Genomic DNA, 21,385 nt, shown 5'->3' with positions numbered 1-21,385 from the left:
TATACAGTTTGGGAACCATGGGTTTATCCTTCATCAGATGAACAAAAGGAAAAACTTGATAGAACGGGACATGAAGTGGACGATGTGTGTGTGAGTGAGTGTATGTTTTGGTGATCATATCCAGACAGCAGGTTATTTTTGGTCCTGCTGTCTCACCCACCTCACAACATTGCGAGGGGCTTCAATCCTGTACAGTTACTCTTCAATTCCTCTTGCAAACATGTTTAGCCCCAGTTCAATATCAAATAAAAACCTGCCAATACGGGTTTGCACGCATGCACCGGCAAAGATATTTACATTACTTGAGGGTCCCGGGGAGAGGGATAAGGTGCAGAGCCTCTTGGCTGGTCTCCTGATAGGATTGTGTTTTTCCCTTGTGTTGTGTGAACATGTTACGCGTTGTCACCACCATCTTCTCCACGTTATCTAGTGAAAATGTCTTGCAGGAATGTGGAAAAACATACAGAGAAAGCAAATTCACCAAAGAGGCTAGAAAGCCCTAATTAGCCAAACAGTGAGAAGTGATTAAGCTTACTGAGAGAGATGCCAGCTTGAGGACATAAACTTGGCCTTTCTCATGGCCCATTTACTGCACACATCTAATTTATCACCAACACCAGGTATTAAAGAATTAGACAACTGGTGTTTTATATATTTTATATTATACAAAAATCTGTATGGGGTATTATGTAGGTTTTAAGGATGTTTTAATAATATTTGGGAAACTTGGATAGAATTTTTGGGCGGGCTGGGAGAGCGTTATCTTTTTTTCCATTTAAAATAAGGGAATCTAGGCTACTGCTAAACAAAATGCACTATCCACACGTGTATTTAGTCACAGATTAAATTCCATTGACCAAAGATGTTTGTTTTCAGAACATTTAAGTGCTACATATATGTAAGTTTTTACTGGTATTACTAATTTATAGAATGTATACGTCTTTCTCAGTGTCCCCTAATTGCTCAAGGCCTCAGATAAAGTTGAAAAATGTGTTTTCTCTGTCAGCAGCCTACCTCCCCTACGACGCCCACGAAGCCCATGGTGCCCCTGGAGTGGGCATCAGGAGTGATGCCGAAGCCAGACCCCACAGTCATCAACAAGCACATAAGGAAATTAGTTGAGGTAAGTGGTTGGGAGAGTGGAGATAGAGCACCAGAAGGCCCCTTTCTCTTTCCAGAATATTCTATCGTTGCCCAAGAATCAGCAATGAAAACAGCCCTCTGGTGGGTAGGAGAAATTTAGCAGACACTGAGCTGTACTTGGCATTGGCCTCTGGGGGAGAGTATCCCAGAAAGGCCCCCTTTCTCCTTCTTGTCATTCTGTTCTCATTTGCCCAAATACTCTCAGCTACTTCTGACTCTCTTTCCATAGCATTTGACACCTCCCCTGTTGCCCCTGCAACTTGAGGGGCTGTTTGGGGATTAGAATCTACTCATGAAAAACCTATCTGGGTCACAATTAAATGCCCAATAAATTGATTGCCTGAGGGTAGGAAAAGATCCTGTAGGTTGCATCGTTGCTCTTGCTGTATATATTGGAGGTCTGTGACACAGCAGCACAATGCCATTGAGGTCAGAAACAACACTTAATGATGGGAAAGTCTCTATCAGAGTTTTCCACATAGAAAGAAAAGTAGAAGGGCACCTGGGTGGTGCAGTCGTTAAGCATCTGCCTTCGGCTAAGGGCGTGATCCCGGCATTCTGGGATCGAGCCCCACATCAGGCTCCTCCGCTGGGAGCCTGCTTCTTCCTCTCCCACTCCCCCTGCTTGTGTTCCCTCTCTCTCGCTGGCTGTCTCTCTCTGTCAAATTAATAAATAAAATCTTAAAAAAAAAAAAAAGAAAAAGAAAGAAGAGTAGAGGGGTGCCTGGATGGCTCAGGCAGTTAATGACCTCTGCCTTGGGCTTAGGTCATGATTCCAGGTCCTGGGTTGGAACCCTCCCCCACCCGCCCCCCATCTGCTCCCTGCTCAGCGGGGAGTCTGCTTCTCCCTTTCCCCCTGCCCCTCCCCATGCCCCAATCATGTGCTCTCTCTCTCTCTCAAAATAAATAAATGAAATCTTAAAAAGTAAAAGAAAAAGAAGAGTAGAAGTGCCAATGTGGGGAAAATGGAAACATATCTGGCACTAAAAACTATGACCCCTGATTAAACATCTGCTTTAATGGCTGAGTATGATGTAATAGGATAAAACGAACTTTTTGCTGGGGATGGATGTTTGAAGAAAAAGAAAGTTCTACATCTTGAGTCATCCAGGGACCTATGGTGCACTGGAAGAAAAGTTCTGTGGAGCATGTGAGGCAGCAAGAAAAAGTCAGAAAGAATGAAGGAGGGGGTTGAAAAGCATAAGGTCCAGTGGAGGCCCTGTGTTAATGTTGTGGTCACAGACCCAACTTGGAGCCAAGGAAGGGGAGGAAGGAATCCAGTCAGGACAGAGCTGCAGCGTAGGAAGGTCTGGAACCAGGAAATGAAAGACAGAATGATTCTCTCTCCTACTCTTTTCTCAGAATACTCATTCCATTATCTGCTGAAAGACTTTCTTTGCTCCATTTGGGAAGTCTGTTTTGCCCTCTTCCCTTTCCTCTTTCTCTCCCTCTCTCCTCCCTTATGCCATCTCTCCTATTTTCTCTCCAATTCCAGTTTCAGGGGGAAGGTTGGCCAGGTTTGGATAAATTGCCTACTTTTGGCTCAATCAAATGAAAAACTGGATTTTATTATGAAATTTGCCTACTAAATTTTATTCTACAAGAAGATTGTACTTTCAACATAAATATGGATATTAGACTATAAATAGTAAGAACTCTGATGGTCAATTTTAAGCAATTTTGATTGTAGATAAATATTGATATTGGGACTTGCAAAAAAAAGGTAATGCTTTATGATTTTGCACAACTCAATTACCCTATAAATAAACTTACAATGGGTGCTAAATAGTCATATTTTTAATTAAGTCATTTGTTCATTTATACCTTGGTCATCTCCCAAACTACTCCTGAAGCAGCTTGCAACATAGGGCAATATGGATAAAATAGAATAGACAGAAACTATTGGGAAAAGGGAGAAAAACTTATTACAATCTGCTTGCATACATGTGTTTCTGGGGAGAACTTAACAAACTTGTTGAAAACCCGATTTAGCAGAGGGCAGTGGAAGACTCTTTTTATTTTTCTCTGATTATAAAGAAAGGAATCATTGTAAATATGCAAACTTTTAATAAAGTATAGAGAATCCAAATTTTACTTTTAGGCCTTGGGAATTCTGGTCTCTAGGGATAAACACTGATAATTTGTAAATGATGTTTTATGACTTTATTCCCCACATAAACACACTCACACCCACGTATGCCTGTGAGTAACATTGTTCAATATTTTCCTGGAATAGATTCCCCTAAGTAGAACTGCTTGGTCAGAGAGTAAGCAGACTGTCCTCCAGAAAGACTGTGGCTATTGACTTCATCAACTAATATGAGAGTGCCTATTTTCTCATACCTTACGGCATTACCAATTATCTTACTGTTTTCCTATCTGAGAGGTTAAAAAAAGTTTTCTTTGCATTTCTATAATTATTAGGAGAATCGAACATTTTCCATGAATGTACTGACCTTTGTATTTTTACTTTGGTGATCTCCCATTTTCCTTTTATGTCTTTGCTCCCATGCATATTGCAAATAATCTTCTCTGTCATTTACCTTTAAATTTGTCAGTCAGCTGAGCTTTTTTGATTCAGATATTTTACATTTTATGTAATAAAATGTTTTCATTTATAGCTGCTGACTTTGATGTCATGGTAAGAAAGGCCTTTCCCACTCAAAGATCACAAAACATAAAAAATATTTTTATCTGTTTACCTTTCATACTTTCATAGCTTTATTTTTTACATTAAAATATTTATTGCATCTAGAATTTAGTTTAGGGGCAGTTGATTTTGTAAGATTATTAGCCATTTAGCTCAACAGCAATTATTGGATAATTTTTAATTAACCAGTGGATTTGAAAAGATACTTTTTGATTTTCTAAATTCCTGTATATACATAGATCTATTTCCAGATTCTGCTGTCTGTAGTAAGCTACAGTACCATGTTGTTTTGCTCGTAATGTAATGAGGATACATTCTCCCTCATTACTTCTCATCTTAAACAATTTTAGGCTGTTCTCAACATGTTCACTTCTATTTGAACTTTAGAATCCATTTGTTCATTTAAAACAAATTCTCACTAGAATTCTGACTGGAATTGCATTAAAAGTATATTTTAATTTTTTGATGATTTAACATTTAAAACTTCATTTTCTATAGGTACGTTATTGGCATTTGTGAATTCACTAAGCTTAACTCCTACGAAAACTGAGGTCTCAGTTTAGACCTCACTTTCTTCGGGAAACCTTTGAAAATCTCCCATCTCCCCTCCCCCCACGGCACCCTGTTTTCATCCACAGCATTGCACCTATTCTCTTATACCATAAAGACCTCTTGATTTCATTATCTCCCACTGCATTCTAAGCTCCTTGGTAGAATAATATGCCAGTTATCACTGCTTTCCTAATAACAAGTTCAGAGCCTGACTCATAAATAGTTATTCCATAAATATTTGTCTTTCCTTTGCAGTCTGTGTTTAGAAACTATGACCATGACCATGATGGGTACATCTCGCAAGAGGACTTTGAAAGTATAGCTGCCAATTTTCCCTTTTTGGATTCCTTCTGTGTGCTGGACAAAGACCAGTAAGTTTGAATTTTGTTCTATTATTTTTTTTAAAGATTTTATTTATTTATGTGACAGAGAGACAGCCAGCGAGAGAGGGAACACAGCAGGGGGAGTGGGAGAGGAAGAAGCAGGCTTCCAGCGGAGGAGCCCGATGTGGGACTCGATCCCGGAACTCCAGGATCACGCCCTGAGCCGAAGGCAGACACTTAGCGACTGCGCTACCCAGGCGTCCCTGAATTTTGTTCTATTTTAGTGCAACTGTCCTGAAGCAGAAAATTAGTGTCAGAGGAGAACAGGGATACCTTTAATGTACATCCTGACAGCTTCAATCCTTGCTCGTTGATAAAACAAGTCTCATGTTTTGCTGTTTTTGTCTTGGTGTCCACAAGCATGACTTGTTGGATGAAATCACAGGGCAGTCTACACCATCGGTGTTGAGTCCGAGTGCCCATTTGCAAATGAGCCCGATTCTCCATTCCCCACATTACTTCTGCTTAGCTATTTCATCATCCCCAAAACCTCCATCAAAAAGAGTAGAGGAGAAATATAGTTACACCTCCGCTGGTAGAGTCCTCAGCGTCAGTGGACCTGAGGGCAAGACTAAAATTCACCAAGGAAGTAGAATTATTTTAAACTACTTACAGTCTTCAGAAGAGCAGGTGATATCTACATAGATAGCCAAGAAATGTTCTTGCTTTGTTTCTCTCTTTGCTAGCTCAAAGGTTGTTTTGATAAATGAAGTAAAAATATATTTCTCTTCAGCTTCAAATGATTCCTGGAAAATTAGATAACTTTAGAGGCTAAGATCCAGCTCATTAGAAAACAATGATAAATAAATAAATAAATAAATAAATAAATAAATAAATAAATAAATAAATAGCAGAGAAACACTGGCATTAGTAATTTGACTGCTTAATTTTTAATTCTGTGAGATTAGTTCCTAGTTTAAAAATCATCTGTAATGAGGTGCTAGATTTTATATTGGTGAAATGTCTAAATTATACCACTTTAAAATCCGTTAAGATTTTTGTTGGTGTATTTTAAAAAAATTAAATCTGTAAGTAATTCAATACACCAAGAAAGTCCTTGATATTTTATCATAACATTTTAAAACCTTAATTCATCTTCATTGTATGTCTAGAACAAAAAATATTTTAAAAATACATTATTAGAAACATAACCTTCTTTTACAAAATAAAATTTAAGTTACCTGCTAACTACCCACTTTCCTTAGTTTGTTTCTGTCCATGACAAATAGGAAGGACAGGAACTTAAAATCACTTCCTGCTCTTCATTTCTTTTTCTGCTGGTTCTTTAGATGGACCTGACACTGTTTCAGAAAAGATATATACATTTCTTTCTAAAAATGAAGGTTTGAAATATTCATAGTTTACATGATTTTTGTCAGGCAAGCTGAGATATGTTGATTTTGAGAGGTGAGTAGAACATCCAGGAGGAGATTCTAGCAAGCTGTAGCTACAGTACCACGATTCAGGAGAACAGTTTCAGAGATATTGATTGCTAGGTCTTTAGCCCAGCCGTGCAAGCTGGAGTCCCGGGCATGCGAGCAAATTCTGGTGGGAAAGTTGAGAGGAACATGAGCTTAGGGCCTGAGGACTGCAGCTCTCCCCCCGCATGCAGCTGAAAGGAAGAAGTGGATCCTGCAGGAGAGCCAGAGAAGGAGGAGCATGGGAGGTGGGAGAGAACCCGGGGCTGTGTGGAATCACAGGGGTATGTGGAGGAGAGAGTGTCAAAAAGGAAAAAACATGTCTGCATGTCTCATGCATCCAAGAGGTTGACAACCTCAAGAAGTGAGAAAAGGGGGCACCTGGGTGACTCAGTCGGTTGAACATCTGCCTTCAGCTCAGGTCATGATCTCAGGGTCCTGGGATGGAGCCCCACATAGGGCTCCCTGCTCAGCGGTGAGCCTGCTTCTCCCTCTCCCTCTGCTGCTCCCCCTGCGTGTGCTGTCTCTTTCTCCCCCCTGTCAAATAAATAAATATATAAATAAATAAGTAAGTAAGTAAGTTAAGTAAATAAGTAAGTAAAATCTTGAAAAAAAGAAGAAGTGAGAAAAGGCCACTGAGGATGTCATTGTGACAGTTTCAACAGAACGGTAGGGTTAAAAGCCTGGTTATATGAAGGAAATGGACAAAAACAAAAACAAAACCCCTCTAAAGAATATTCTTTTTGAAAACTTTGGGAGTAAGAAAAGGAAGAGAGAAAAGACAGGTGCCAGGGATGGAAGCAAGGTTGAATAAAGACATTTTCCAGGCGGGGAAGTTGCGAGTGTATTTTTACACAGAGGAAGGAGTGGGTGAAGAAACGCAGCGGAACCTGGAAGGAGCTGTGTCCTGGGAGACTGCAGTGTGGGGGATGGAAGCATGACTTCCTCAGAGACAGGAGGACCCAAGAGAGGACAGACGAGATACAAGGGAATTCTGAACTGGCACAGAAGTGTGTGGTCTGCAGCACATGCCGATGTGGAGAGAAGGCAGTATGAAGATCACCTACTTCAAGTGGATTTGATCTTCTTGGTAAACGAGAAGTCTGGATGTGTGCTGGTGGGGGCAACCAGAGGTTCTGTATGAAGAAAATCTGGAAGATTCACTCTAGCAAATGGTCTATAAGCCAGTAAGACATGAAGGAAAGATTACCAACAGCAATGGCCTGGATGACATCAGGCTGAATGAATTTTAAAATGGTGGGCCCAGTTATTATGGTTTTCTGCCTTTCTCCAGTAGCCTGGTTCTTGCACACCCTATTGCTAGGGATGGGCTAGAAAGGAGATGTCCTTCTGGAAGCTACCATTTGGTAATAAAGGAGACTTTCTGTGCTACAGTGCACAGGATACACATACATATTTTCTGCTTACTAAGAAAGCCTTTGGCACCAAATGCTGTCCTTTGAGGTCCTCTCCTTTCAGAAAGAACAGAGAAGTAAACACTCTCCACCTGCTTTTGGCCACAAAGGTTTGGGAAGTTGGGTGATTACAGTGTGTCAGCCACTTAGCAACATGGTCTTCAAAGATCCCTCCCTTTTCTGATTCTCTTCACAGGGATGGCCTCATTAGTAAAGATGAAATGATGGCTTACTTCCTGCGAGCTAAGTCCCAGTTACACTGTAAAATGGGACCGGGATTTGTCCATAATTTTCAGGAGATGACCTATCTCAAGCCAACCTTCTGTGAACACTGTGCAGGATTTGTAAGTCTGTTTTCCATTGTTTTCTCTTGTGTGTAATCATTTGTGCCTCATTCTGAAAAGGTAGGAAAATGATACACCAACAGAGTCCACTGTCTGCTTTAGATCAAAAGTAAAATATGATGGCTCCCTGAAATTAAAAATTAAGTGAAAAACAAAAGCAAAAACTGCAGGTTTCACTGTGTTCTTTCTAGGAATGCAGGGCTAGTGACAGGAAAGGATGGTGAGGCTTGTTAACTCAAGAGAGCAGTTTGTCTGTTAATCCTTGCCAAGGAAAGTTCTGCCCAATGAGCCTTGGCATTCATTGCTAATACTCATAGCAGGTGCAATTAAGGCAATTATTTATCTTAGCCAGTTCCTCCCAGTTCTTGTTTCATGTGATGTCAGTCCCTAGAAATCCATCATGGCATGGCGCAATGATTCATAACTCAAAAGGGAAAAAAAAAACTTTTTGGAGGGAAGATGGTTATAATAATAAATAACATTTATTTGGCACTTGACAGCAATGAAGTACTTCCATGCACGTTAGTGTAATTAATCCTCATAACTAGCTCATGAGGTGAATATTTTATTCTCCCCATTTGCCTATCAAGACAGAGAGGTCCAGAGAGGATAAGTTTCCCGGGATCATACAGTCCGTAATTACCAGAGCAGGGACTCAAATGCAGGTGTTCTGACTCTAAATCCCGGGCTCTACCTACAGCACGGCACCAATGAAGACTATACACTTCATTTCTCCACATTGGATAATTCTTTGGCAACTAAGGGCAGCATTGGCCCTGATATTGAACAAAGACTCATGGGCCCTGAAAAAGTCTAGCTGTTACCCAAGTTGTAGAAGATGAAAATGTGATCCTCTAGGTGAGGGTGGCCCAGCAGCCAGCATGACTATTGCTCCTTTGTCCAGATGCAGAGCTCAGTTGTGTTAGCTTCATTCAGCCATTGTGTTCCACTGGCGGCCCATTTGAATTCACAACTGCTATTATATACTACTGCAAAAATTACACTTTTCCCATCCCATGCTTAAAGGACTGGCTTTGAGGGGCACAAGTGTTTTGTGTTCAAGTGAGTTTGTGTTCAAGCACATACCCCCCTGAGAATGGGTAAATAAGAGGCAGTAGTTACCTCAAAGATGGTCCCAGGTGGTCACTGCAGCTGATGTGGTCAAGGGGCAAGGCCAGCCCAACCAGCTGTCTTTACCCACCCCAGAGAAGGAGGGATTCTTCTTCTGTCAGCTTCACCACTGGGATTTCATCACTTGACCACTTTATCATACAGCAAATATGTCTCTCTTCTCATGTTTCTCTCCTCCAATGGGAATTTTTGGTTGTGTCTAGACCTGAAAAATGCTGAAATGGGATAGGGCCACGTGTAACTCTTCTGCAGAGTGGGGCCCAATGAATCTGTTAGGCCATGGCATAACACCACCGGAAGTCAGGTTGAGACATCTGCCCCTTTGTATGGTGTGAGAGTTGGCAGGCTCTTATCAAATCTCAAGGTCTTCTCTGTACTCTCCAGTCCTTCTGGGTATCTCTTCCTTCTCTGGAGGCATGGGTTCTGTAGATCTTTCTCAAGATCTTCCATACTCTTCTTAGTGACTCATCAGAGCAGGTTTGCTGGTGCTAGGTTCTTGATGCATCTGTGATAAGGTAGAAAGCTCTGGACTTGGAGTCTGGAACCCTGACTTTGAATCTCAATTCTGCCCTTATTAAGTCTGTGTCCTTGAGCAAATTATTGATCATCTTTGAGTCTCTGTTTTCATATCCGTAAAAGGGGGTTAATACTTACCATGTCGTGGGGTGCCTGGATGGCTCAGTCAGTTGAGCGTCCGCCTTCGGCTCAGGTCATGATCTCAGGGTCCTGGGATCAAGCCCCGCGTCAGGATCCCTGCTCAGTGAGGAGTCTGGTTCTCCCTCTTCCTCTGCCCCTTCCCCTGCTCATGCTCTTTCTCTCTCTTTCTCTCTCTCTCTCCCTCTCAAATAAATGAAATCTTTAAAAAAATACTTACCATGTCGTTATGATAATTAAATGCTATCAGACATGTTGCACGTCATATAGCTCAGAGTTAATACTTCTCTTTTAAGTGCTCCCTGATCCTTTTAGAGTTTAATTAAACTTAAGTCATTTAAAGTTTTAATAGCCCTTTTTATTCTACGTATGTTCAAAATACATTTAATTTCATGGATGTGATTTGATTTGATCTTTACTCAAACACACCCAACACACAAAGTTCGTTGGTTTTCAGAGGGATTTATAAGTTTAGATGTGTCATCGAAAGAAATTGTGGGGGAAGGCAAGGAACCATTTTTCAGTGCCTGGACCACCTGCCTTTGAAATAAATTCCATGTTATGGGTAAGCAAAATAAACACTATTTGAAATACATTTATCTTAGAATTAGAATTCCTGAACTGAAGGAGTTGAGTTAATTCCCTTATTTTGGGGTCTGGGAGGGTAAGCGATTTCTGTAAGATCACAGGGAGCATTAGCAGCAGGGCATGACTCATACGCACAGTCATGTGCACTGGACGCCTAGTCCGGTGCTCCTTACACCATAGTCCCTCCAAATCCTAAAACAACCTGAGGTCTCAAATCAACGGACTGTGGGGAATATTCCTATACACCCATCTACATGAGGTCTCTGTCTCCTGTGCATGGTTGGCACCCTGACCCAGAGCCCCTTTCTGTCTTGTGTTGTCTCCGAGTTATTAAGGACCGTTAGCAAGCAGTGCTCTGAGTGTCCCTCCTGCTAGGACTCAGGCTTCACTCTATCTTCTTTAGCAGTTCCTGCAGCTATGCTAATAATGTGCCATATCTGGTTATTAGAATGCTTCTTCTTAAATCGTATCCTTTCCTGTCCTAGATCAGTGGCTTTTGCTCACACACAAAACACCCAGGAGCAGTGGTTTCCTGTCTTTCCCTCATGTGACACATTCTTCTTTCCCTACGCACTCGCAACAAGACCTTGCCAAGTGACTTCACCTCTTGAGAGCCCAGTCAATATATACATAGCATCCAATGAGTGAATACACATAAAAAGCTTAAAACTGTGCCTCTCACACAACAAAATTTCAATATGTTAGCTATCATTATTATGGTTATTACTATCACCAAAGGCTCTGTGAGGAAACAATTTCTTATCACTGCAGTTTCCCAAATGTGGGACCTTGCAGATTATTTAATTTTCTGGATCATCCAACTCACCTTTTATGGGAGAAAAGCAAACTAGATTATCTCGAAGATCCCTGTCTCTCTGACATGCTGTGATTACCCCGATGCCGCTTCCCTTTTCTGTATAGACTGCTCCGTGTCTCTTCCAGTCATCCGAGGTAACTGAGGCCTCCAGTTAGTTGTCTTAATAACTCTTCCTTCCCAGGACACATTTGCCTCTTAGTAATGTACTCCGAAGGACCCAATAACTTTTAAGACTCGAATCATTTTCCACTGGTGGAATTTCCTTGTCAGAAAGAGGGTAAGGATCAATCTTCTTGATGCTTCGAGTCACTTCACACTGGCAACTATTTATTCTTCTTATAGGGAGGGTCACAATGACCACACTCAGGGCATTGTTCCCCTATCATACATGTAAATGACACCTCCATCAGCCCCAGTAGGCCACCGGCCCTATTTCTTTCAAAATCATTTTACTAAATAGATATCAGTCACCTAACCTAACAACTAAAAGGTTAAAAATGGGAGTTTTTCCAGCCTGAACTAAGCCCAATGAATTCACCAATATTGTATGTTTCTTTGTCCCTGGGACACACGTGCAATGCTGTGGGAGACATGGGGAAGAAAATGCTGTGTCAGGAGGCCGAACACACTACCGGCAGGATGATCCTCTGAACCACCTGGGCAAACTCCCCCTCCTTCAACTGTAGGCCCTCACATCTCTCCTGAGACACTTGTCACGTCCTATATCCTACTTCCTTTGTGGTGGCAGAATTGGAGCATTTTCTGCATCTCCCTGAGCCCTGGCACAGGCCAAACACTGAGCAATCAGAGAATGAATACATGAGCAAATAGATCTTTTCCTTTTCTGTATTTTTCAAGGTACAAACGCTACTCTGAAAAGAACCTAGCGCCATGCAAACCCTTTAGCGGGATATGCATCATGTAGGTTGCTTAATTTCCTGTAGGGGGCGCCAAGAGCAGCTGGAGTGATTAAAAAGAAGGCAGAGGGAGCTGGGGGCTTCCAAAAACAGTGACGGTCTCCCCGGTAAATTGTGCTGAGAGCACATTCTACCAAAGTCCAATAAATGTACCAACGTCAGTTTCCCATCCCGCTCCCATCTGGCTTTCAGAAAGAAAAGGGAAGCAAAGCTGTTATCACCCCAGCTGGAGCGAGCTTCTATCTGACAGGAAGGGTGTCAGAACCAGCTACATCCTGTTTGTGCTCCACCAACCATCATGCTTCCCAGGACTTCCTTCTCTCTGGCCTTGTGTGTGTGTGTGTTTTTTCCCCCAGATTTTAATTCAGGTTCTCTGACATTCTTTTGTCTTTTGTTACAGCTCTGGGGCATAATCAAGCAAGGATACAAATGCAAAGGTAAATAAATGTTATTTTGTAAAATTTAAAATGTGACATTTGGGGCAGGAATTAAATTTGTCTGATGAAACCACAAAAACACTTGGCATCATGGAGAACTTGGCTCTTTGGGCCATTGGTGACTGAAGAGGTAATGTGTCTAGGAAAAAAAACCCTGGAGTTTTTGGAGAGCCCCATTGGAATTTTGAAGTTTGTTGCAAGAGCAAGCAAACCGTCCTTATGAACCCACATACATGTGGCCTCATCTCTAGAACATCTTGTGAATCATCAGCACTCAGTTAGGGTGGGAATTCTGGAGTGGGACAGGCCTACCTAAAATACCACATAAAAAAACTTTGTCCTGCGTGGGATTAAGCACACACTCATTCCCGTAATACATATGCCTTTCTTTACGCTCTCATAGGTAGCTTTTCCTTTCTCCACTAAATCACAGCTGATGATGAAAAAAGAGGAGAAGCCTTAAAACTTATCTGTGTCCCTTTCAATGAATTTGTTCATATACGTCCCCACTTAATTGAAATTTATAAACAATTAATATATGCTTGATAAATGCAATACATAGGCACATTAATAGGCACTTAGACTGTGTTGCTACTTATGCATATGTGATCATTATATATTATTGGTGTTTAAGAAATTGCTGGATAGTTTATGCAGACTATTTGTACTGATGGTTTTAAGAATCTGACAATGCTCTTGAAAAATGTAACTACAAAAAGGAACATCTTCATTGCAGAATGCCTTCAGATTAATACTATGCCCTTATGGTGCCTTTTTTTCCTCTAGCTATTTTTCAGGATTTGGCCCTTGTGCTGTATGAACAGAGTCCCCTGAGGCTAGATGGGAGCTTCCTTTTCATCTCAAAAACCTTCCCTTTAGTTCCTGGTATTAGTTGTCTGAGTATAACTTGGATTTTTACTTTCAAGTAGCAAAGATACTGCAATATCTTACCTTCCAGCCATAGTTTTATTCTGGTTTCTGACCCTTATCCTCTAAAAAGACACACACACACACACACATGCCCTCACACATATAAACACACTTTTATGATGAAAATCAATTAAGTCCTTAGATCATCTGTGTATATACAGTATTTCCTCTTAAAGGCAGTGGAATGAAAAAATTAAAATAGCCTGAACATTTCATTATAATTTGGTCTTTCCATGATGTGATTACAAGAACATTTGAAATAAGACCATTTGGGGGAAAAGCGAGTATCGGAAAGAATTAGAAAGGTCCTATTTGATAGTGAGAGGGAAAGGTGCTCTTTAAAATGATCCTATCTGTTCAGTAATTCTAAAAGGACGGTAGGACCTCTATGGGAAATAATTGTGTTGCTCTTTTCCAAAGCAGCCAAAGTCTTGTACCCCAACTAGCAATTAATAGTCTACTTTCTTAACTAAAGTGTTCTAGTGGGAGCTTTCACAGAGTTTACTGCCATTTCAAAGCCGTAGGCAAATCGGGAGCATGATATTGGGCATAAGCCCACCTTATTTTCTGTTTCTATGCAAAGAAAGAAAGCATGAGAGAAAATCACTTGTTCTGGAAGAGATTTGGAGGAATGAAGAATAAAAAAAATGCAAGCGAATAGTGAATGAAGGGACATCTTGCTGTAAATGATCAGAGGCAGCTGTTGGTCCCAGGAGACACTAGAAACTGGGGTTTCTTTCCCTCATTCTGGCTCAAGGAGCCTCTTGGAGAATCTGCTTGGCCTGGGAGAGAACCCCAGTCCCATGGAATTTGCTTTTAGTTTGGGGCAAAGGCAACTCCCCACTATGTCTATCCCTTGCTCATTTGCTCCGCTGCACCTCAATGAATTGTGTAGAGAAGTTGAGCAAAAGCGAGAGGAACCCCAGGAAGGTTAGCAAGTCCCACTGGCCCTTTTCCAGCCCCTGGCCACACCCTACGGGCCTGAGCTGGACTCTGAGTCAACACGGGAAAGGGGATGGGAGGGCACAGTTGACAGCTTAAGTGCCACCCAGAAGCCCAGTCACCACCAGATGCACATGGTTCCCACTAATCGTCTGTGACACTTTGGGATTTTTCAGACTGTGGAGCCAATTGTCACAAACAGTGCAAAGACCTTCTGGTTCTGGCCTGCAGGAGATTTGCCCGGGCGCCTTCCTTGGGCAGTAGTCATGGGTCGCTGCCTGGAAGTCCCTCATTGCCCCCAGGTAATAGCCTCTGCTTTCTTTTCTACTTTGATTTCTTTCTGCTCTCCTTCCCACACTTGGAATTCTGTTCAGGTCTGGATCTGAACCTGGTCAGAATCATTATCAACCAAGGCCTACTTCAGTGTGAGGAGCTATGGCTACACCCTTGACCCCACTTGATTCTCTCTGCTTTCAGGTCTCACTTCTATGCAACTCACTGGCAGCCTTTTTGGGTCTGCCTGTGGTCTGTCTCTCTAGGACCTTGCCCATCAGACTTCTGTTGTTTGCACCAACTTTGATGGTTTGCTATAAAGCAATCAGACATCAAATAATCACAACAGTCTTCCCCCTTCCAGCACAGGATGAGGTGTTCGAGTTCCCTGGCGTCGCTGCTGGACACCGAGACCTGGACAGCAGAGCCATCACGCTGGTTACAGGCTCTTCTCGCAAGATCTCCGTGAGGCTGCAGCGGGCTACCACCAGCCAGGCCACCCAGACAGAACCTGTATGGTCAGAGGCTGGCTGGGGGGACTCAGGGTCCCACACCTTCCCCAAAATGAAATCCAAGTTCCATGACAAAGCAGCAAAGGACAAAGGTTTTGCCAAGTGGGAAAACGAGAAGCCCAGGGTGCAGGCTGGTGTGGATGTAGTTGACCGGGGCACTGAGTTCGAGCCTGACCAGGATGAAGCAGACGTGGGTGAGACCAGACAGGACGGTGAGGTCAGTTCTGGGTCAAACCACATGTAAAATCATAAGAAGGAGGCTGAAAGGGGTCGAGACGAGCATTATAGTGAGTCCAGGAGACAGCCTAGTAGTTTTGAGAGTGAAATGGTTGGGCATTAAGACATACCACTTTTCATCTTGCTGTTGGCTAGTTATGTGATCCCAGGCAAATCATTTATTCTCTTTCCCCGTTTCATCATGTATAAAATGGAACCAGACAGGTTCTAAAGCTTAGTGAGGCTTGCCATTTCTGTGTACTGAAATGATGTCCCAGGGATCCATGACTGTGTACCCAATGGGCCAGTACCCTTTTCCAATCAGTTTAGTTTTCCAAGCTAGAATAAGGGCCCAAACTCGGGGTGGGGGAGGGAGAGTGATGGGCAGTGGAAACAAAAGACTTGCAGACAGAGAAGAAGAGTTAGAAACTCTTGCCCTCACTTTAAAAAAAAAAAAAAAAAAAAAAAAAGAGGATTTGACAATATCGTGGAGAAGAGGGTGGTGAGAATCAGAGATGTGGGAGCCTCAAAGTTCTATAAGCCAGGCTCTGGCTCCACATAAAAATTACATTCGCATCCTCCAAGCATATGGAATTTGTTAGAATAAGCTGAAAATATAAATCGATTCAAGATAGACTTAGATACATTTATTAGTCAACAGTCCATAGTGTATTAAGAAAAAAGATTTGGGGAAATTGGTGTCATATTCCTAACCTTTCAAGCTGTGCCATGGAGGACAGCCATCGCCTCTCTGTGGAGTTGTTCTTATAAACGGAATTATTGGGTTAGGCAGAGATCCTATTGGATCCAGCCAGTGCTCTTTATTCTTATGGGTGGTCCCCCACATTCCACTCTTTAGGAGACCCAAACACACAGTCTCCTTGGTTTCCCATGATGAGAAAAACTCCAGTGACCTTTAACCAAAATTCCTCTAGTTCCTTCCTCATTGAAGACAATTAATAAGGAGGCCACAAATTATCTTCAGTCTCATGCAGTTTATTGTAAGTTCCTGCTAAGCCATTTCTTTTTCCTTTTTTGTAATACCAACTTTTGAAAACAGCTGTATTGAGGCCTAATTTATGTACTATTAAAACATACTCATTTAAAGTATATATATAATTCAGTAGTTTTTAGTAGTCACAGAGATACACAACCAGCACTACAATCTAATTATAGAACATTTACATTATCCCCTTGGGGTGCCAGGATCGCTCAGTCGGTTGAGCATCCGACTCTTGATTTCAGCTTAGGTCATGATCTCAGGGTTGTGGGATGGAGCCCCACATCAGGCTCCATGCTCAGTGTGGAGTCTGTTTGTCCCTCTCCCTCTATTCCTCCCCCCACCCAATCGTGCTCTCTCTCTAAAATAAGTAAATAAATAAAATCTTAAAAAAAAAAAAAAGAACATTTACATCATTCCCAAATGTACCCATTAGCAGCCAGAGCTCATCTCCCCTACCTCATCCCAGCCCTAGGCAACTCACTAATTTACTCTGTCCCTATAGATTGGCAATGCCACCTTTATTTTTAACATTTCTTCGTTGATCATCTTAGCAAATATTTCAGTCCTATCCTTTCGTCATTTCTTCTACTGGCCTAGCATCGTTAAAGCTGGGAATATAAAGGTGAATAAGAAAAGGTTCCTGATATTATGACAGAAGAAGATAACCTAGGAGAAGGGATCTTAACTTCCTGTCTAAAGAAGGGCCTCAAGGAGTTCATGAAACTGTATTATATTTTATGTGAAATTATATATGGACATATGCTCATTTCTGGAGAAAGTGTCCACAGCATTGAGCAGATACTTAAGGGGGTCTATGACCCCCCCAAAAGTGAGAAATCATGGTGTAAGATTCTTTGAAATTGTGCTAGTCACCCCATTACCATCTAGCCTGTGGAGGCTGTTTCCATGAGCAATGTGGCTATAATTGAAATCTCAGGAAAAACAAGAGCTTCTGTGGGTAGAGTCATATAGGATGCCTACCTAGAGCTTTCAAGATGGTGCTCACCTCATGGACCACCTCTGAATTCAGAGGAGTACCTGCTTTTGCTTAATAAACAGTGAAAGTAGCCATGAGCTCACTTCTGTTTGCCTAGCACTGTTCAAGGTACTTAAACCTTGCTTCTGGCTTAGGAGAAACTCACAGCCTGTTAGATGTAGGACAGTCACTTGCATGAGTAGGAGTTCCTGGTCATCAATCTTTATAAGGAAATAGAGATAAAGATCTGGATTTTTAAAATATAATTTTATTCTTTGAAAATTAAATATTTATACTCAAGTATTATACCTGCCCTTTCAATTTTCTCATGTCATAAATCATACAGGTGGTTCGCTGACTACTAGTATTTAATTTCATGTGTGCTTTAAAGAAGACAGTGTATTCGTATATAATATGCATGTGCTTTACAGTGTCCTTCTCATCCAAATCAGTAACAAATGAAAAGATATTTACCCTTGTTGAGGGAAAAAAGTAAAAAGGAAAAAATGTGACAAAATTACATCAGAGTTGAGTATGTAGACAAAGGGGTTTTCATATTTAAGACTTCTTTTCTGCTAGGCAAGGCAATGAATAGCATTCGGAGAAATGATCTACGGATTTATTATTTAGAATCAGACGATGTCTATGACTCCTATGAGTAAAAATGAGAAACTGACAGAAAAGACACTTATGTTTGTAATCTGTGTATTTCCTTTGGTGAAGTTCCAGGATTTACACTCATTTTAAAATACAAGGGTGTGAACATTTTTGGGGACTATGCGTATCATTTCACCAGTGATCTTTGAGCTCCTGGATGTCAGGGACAAGATGGCAGGTCATGATTACTCTCTTGGCAGTAAGAATATGTATATTTTCTTTATCATGCTTTTTTGTTTTCCCTTAGCTTCTGTTAAATTAAATCTAACAAATATCATAGAAGGGCTAGGAAATGCTGGAGTAAAAAAAGTTTGATGTGTTTATGTATATCTCTTGCTACATATCTCTCTATATACCTATGTAGTTTTATATCTTTCTCCCTTACAGATTTTCTCAGTGCCCTTATACAAATGTACATGTGGATTTCTAAGAGGGCAGCCTCAATAAGAAGCATTTCATAGTCCTGTGTCTTGTGGAGCACCTTTCAGGGAACATTGTTGTAAACAACCTTACCGGACTTTGTAAGATTTAAGATTTCGTGAGCTGTGTAGACCACATGATCTCTTCATTCCCTCTAAATCTTGAGAGTACAAAGTACTGATCGTTTGAGATGTTCCCTTGAATATAACTGATAGACTGCTTTCTAAGGATATTCTTGCTCGGTTAAATGCGACCCAGCCATACAACAGATTCTGATTTGTATTGCAGGATGGCTGACTTCAGGCTGAGGACGCTGGAGGCAATAATGTTGGCATTTGGAAGGAGCAAGATGAGAAATTCTGAAGAACACTCCAACTCAGGAAGTTATCTGAAAAGATATCTTGGACTTTTACTGCCTGGTGACACCATGGGGTCTCCCTGATTGGACTGTGGGACAGAGGATTTACCCTGTGAACTATTTATTTCCTCCTCCCCAGGCCCTAGTCAGGTGTCACCAAGTCTGGGTGATGTAGTTGGTAGATTTCTCCTGTATCTTTCCCTAGAGCCATTTATATATGAGTGAAGTGAAAACTTTTCTGCATGTACTTGATACTCATTCTCTAAACTCTACTTTTTTGTGAGAATATTATTTCAGTATTTTTGTAAACTTTTGGTGGGGGAGGAGTCGATTTAGAGATCTTTTTGGTATGTGTGCTTTTTGGACGGGACCAGGAAATCTCTCCAGATCCTGGAGTGAGGCAGTTCTTCTAACACAAGATGTTTACATTGTTCATACCCTACAGTTGCTATTATGATGTGTAACAAGTCATACATTTATATTCACATAAGTCTTATCAATTCTGCATCATAAGGAAGCTATGACACAGCCGTGAAAACTCTTCTGATATTTATAATTGCCATGGGGGGAAAATTAAGTATACTTGTCTTATCTGACCAGGTTTAGCCATCTTTCTTAAGACTCCTGTTAAGACTGCCAGTAAGAAATGTGGATAGTGATTACAAAACCAATTAAAGTTTTGGGGGATAAAGTTTAGGAGAAAAACAAACCCACAAGAAAACCACTTAGTGAAATGAAAAACAATGAGCAATTCTTTAAAAACTGAAAACAGTTTTAAGAACTTTGTTATAAATTAAAAGTGTTGGTTATAAAAGAGAACTTTTGTCCTCTTCCTAAGAAATTGCCATCCACAATTAAAAGAATAGTCATAGAAATCAAATAATCAGAAACCACCTTTGATTAACATTTCATTTCAGCTTTTAAAGTATCAGTATTTTCAATGTCTCCCTTTGGGTCTGTTTTTTATATGATTAGAGGAGAGCGAACTTAGTTCAAGGTGTTCAAATAGAGAGATTGGATTGAATCAGTGGACGAGGGGATTGATCTACTGCCACATGGCCAGTGAGAAACTGTAACCACAGAAATGCACTGGTCTTCATTGAGAGTTCAAATGTGTACCCCCATATAAGACTGGATTTATTTCTATTTGAGGCAGTTACTTCAGTAAAGAAATGCCTTTCTTCTCTTTTTCCATTAGATAAAATTGAGGATCGTTCTACTCAGCAAACACTTGACCATATGCTCTGGGCAGGTCCTTTGCTAGATGCACAAAGACAAGTAACATTAGGTCTCTACCCTTGGGAGAGATGGCTCTTTAAAGTACAGTTCCAGATCTGCTAGGACTGACTTAATCATGCCAAACAGAAATCGATTTGCAGAAATATTGCAAAGTAAATGAAGTTATTAGTTGAGGGAGCTTTGAAGAAGCTATGTAATAAGAGAACTCACTCGCCATTTGCAAAGCACCTCAAAAAGCAAGCAGCCATCCCCAAGTGTTGGCTCTATGTATATATACTATCTATTCCTATTCACAAATGCAATGGAATACATGTTAACAAAATTAAAAACAGAAAATGGCAATTTAAGTACATGAAACATTCTTGTTGTGTGTGTTTTTTTTAATTTTAAGAAAATTCAGGAAGGAAACTTGGATTGTTCTTTTTCCTCTCAAAGCAATTATTTCACTCGTCACTTAGTTTGGGTTATTTTTGAGTTTCCATATATAAGAAGAGTTTTATATTGTCAGCCTTCCTGTGACAAACATACTAAATATACCTCAACTAAAAAACAAATACAAAAAACAAAGAGAATAAAACAAACATATTTGCGTGTATGTGTATACACACACACACACACACACACACACACACACTACTATTATGACTGCTGTAGAGGATTCTGTATCCACAATGAAGCTGCTTTGTAATATTGATTATATTATTTACTCACAACCAATTTACTCACAACATCACAACTCTGATGTTTCCAATCTGTCAGTTTCCCATTATCGGTAAGGTAAGTAAATTAGGCAAACCCATGGTGAAGCAAAAAGAACTATGACATTTGGTCCCTCCAGACCTTCCTTTTGTAGGTTTAATGATCATTAACACCTTTTAGGTGAAAGGCAAAAGCAAAACCAGACTCTTAACAGTGACTATTATCAGGACCAGGAGAGAATATGTTAGATGCTGCAACTGAGTCTTCTTGAAGGATGTACAAATGGGATTGATGCATTTTTTAGATCTGCCTAACCAGAGGGTGGCCCTAATTGGTACTGAACACTTTGTTAGTGGCAGCCTCCTGCAGCAATAACGTCCCCAAATGTCCATGGTAACAGAGTCTCTCCAAAGGTCTGAAGGGCTTGCTGTTTAACGGTGAAGGCAGGACTCCTACAGAAGGGAGCACCAAACTGTGGTTGATGGTAAGAACCTTAGCGTTCCTGAAATAAACACATTGATTTTTGACTGAGAAGGTAAATTCAGTCAAGTGAGATATTGCAGCATGCATCTGGCATGCAATCCACAATCGGATTTAAATATCATCTCTGCCACTTGTAGTCACGAAACCCAGGGCAAGTCATGTACAGCTGTGTGAGCCTCAATTTCCTCATTTGAAAATGAGAGATTTCACCCCTTCCTCAACTACCTC

General features: G+C 41.0%; 1 protein-coding gene across 3 annotated transcripts in view; it reads left to right on the top strand.

Moving 5' to 3' along the window:
- Positions 1 to 20,322, top strand: part of RASGRP3 (RAS guanyl releasing protein 3) — an 86,141-nt gene extending 65,819 nt beyond the window's left edge. Inside the window, exons 13-19 of one of the 3 annotated variants that reach the window (XM_087863739.1) lie at positions 1,007 to 1,123; positions 4,601 to 4,716; positions 7,758 to 7,905; positions 12,413 to 12,449; positions 14,498 to 14,623; positions 14,959 to 15,323; positions 18,667 to 20,322. In XM_087863739.1, coding sequence (XP_087719865.1) covers positions 1,007 to 1,123; positions 4,601 to 4,716; positions 7,758 to 7,905; positions 12,413 to 12,449; positions 14,498 to 14,623; positions 14,959 to 15,323; positions 18,667 to 18,675 — 918 coding nt within the window. In that variant the 3' untranslated portion in view covers positions 18,676 to 20,322. The remainder of the gene's footprint in view (positions 1 to 1,006; positions 1,124 to 4,600; positions 4,717 to 7,757; positions 7,906 to 12,412; positions 12,450 to 14,497; positions 14,624 to 14,958; positions 15,324 to 18,666) is intronic. The other 2 variants (XM_087863737.1, XM_087863738.1) reach the window with 2 other exon arrangements.
- The last annotated feature ends 1,063 nt before the right edge of the window (positions 20,323 to 21,385 follow it).

The sequence above is a fragment of the Ursus americanus genome, chromosome 7, assembly GCF_024610735.1.
Source record: "Ursus americanus isolate L20-20 chromosome 7, mUrsAme1.1.p, whole genome shotgun sequence".
NCBI lineage: Eukaryota > Metazoa > Chordata > Mammalia > Carnivora > Ursidae > Ursus > Ursus americanus.
The sequence above is the reverse complement of the archived record's forward strand: the minus strand, read 5'-3'. Positions and strand labels throughout refer to the sequence as shown.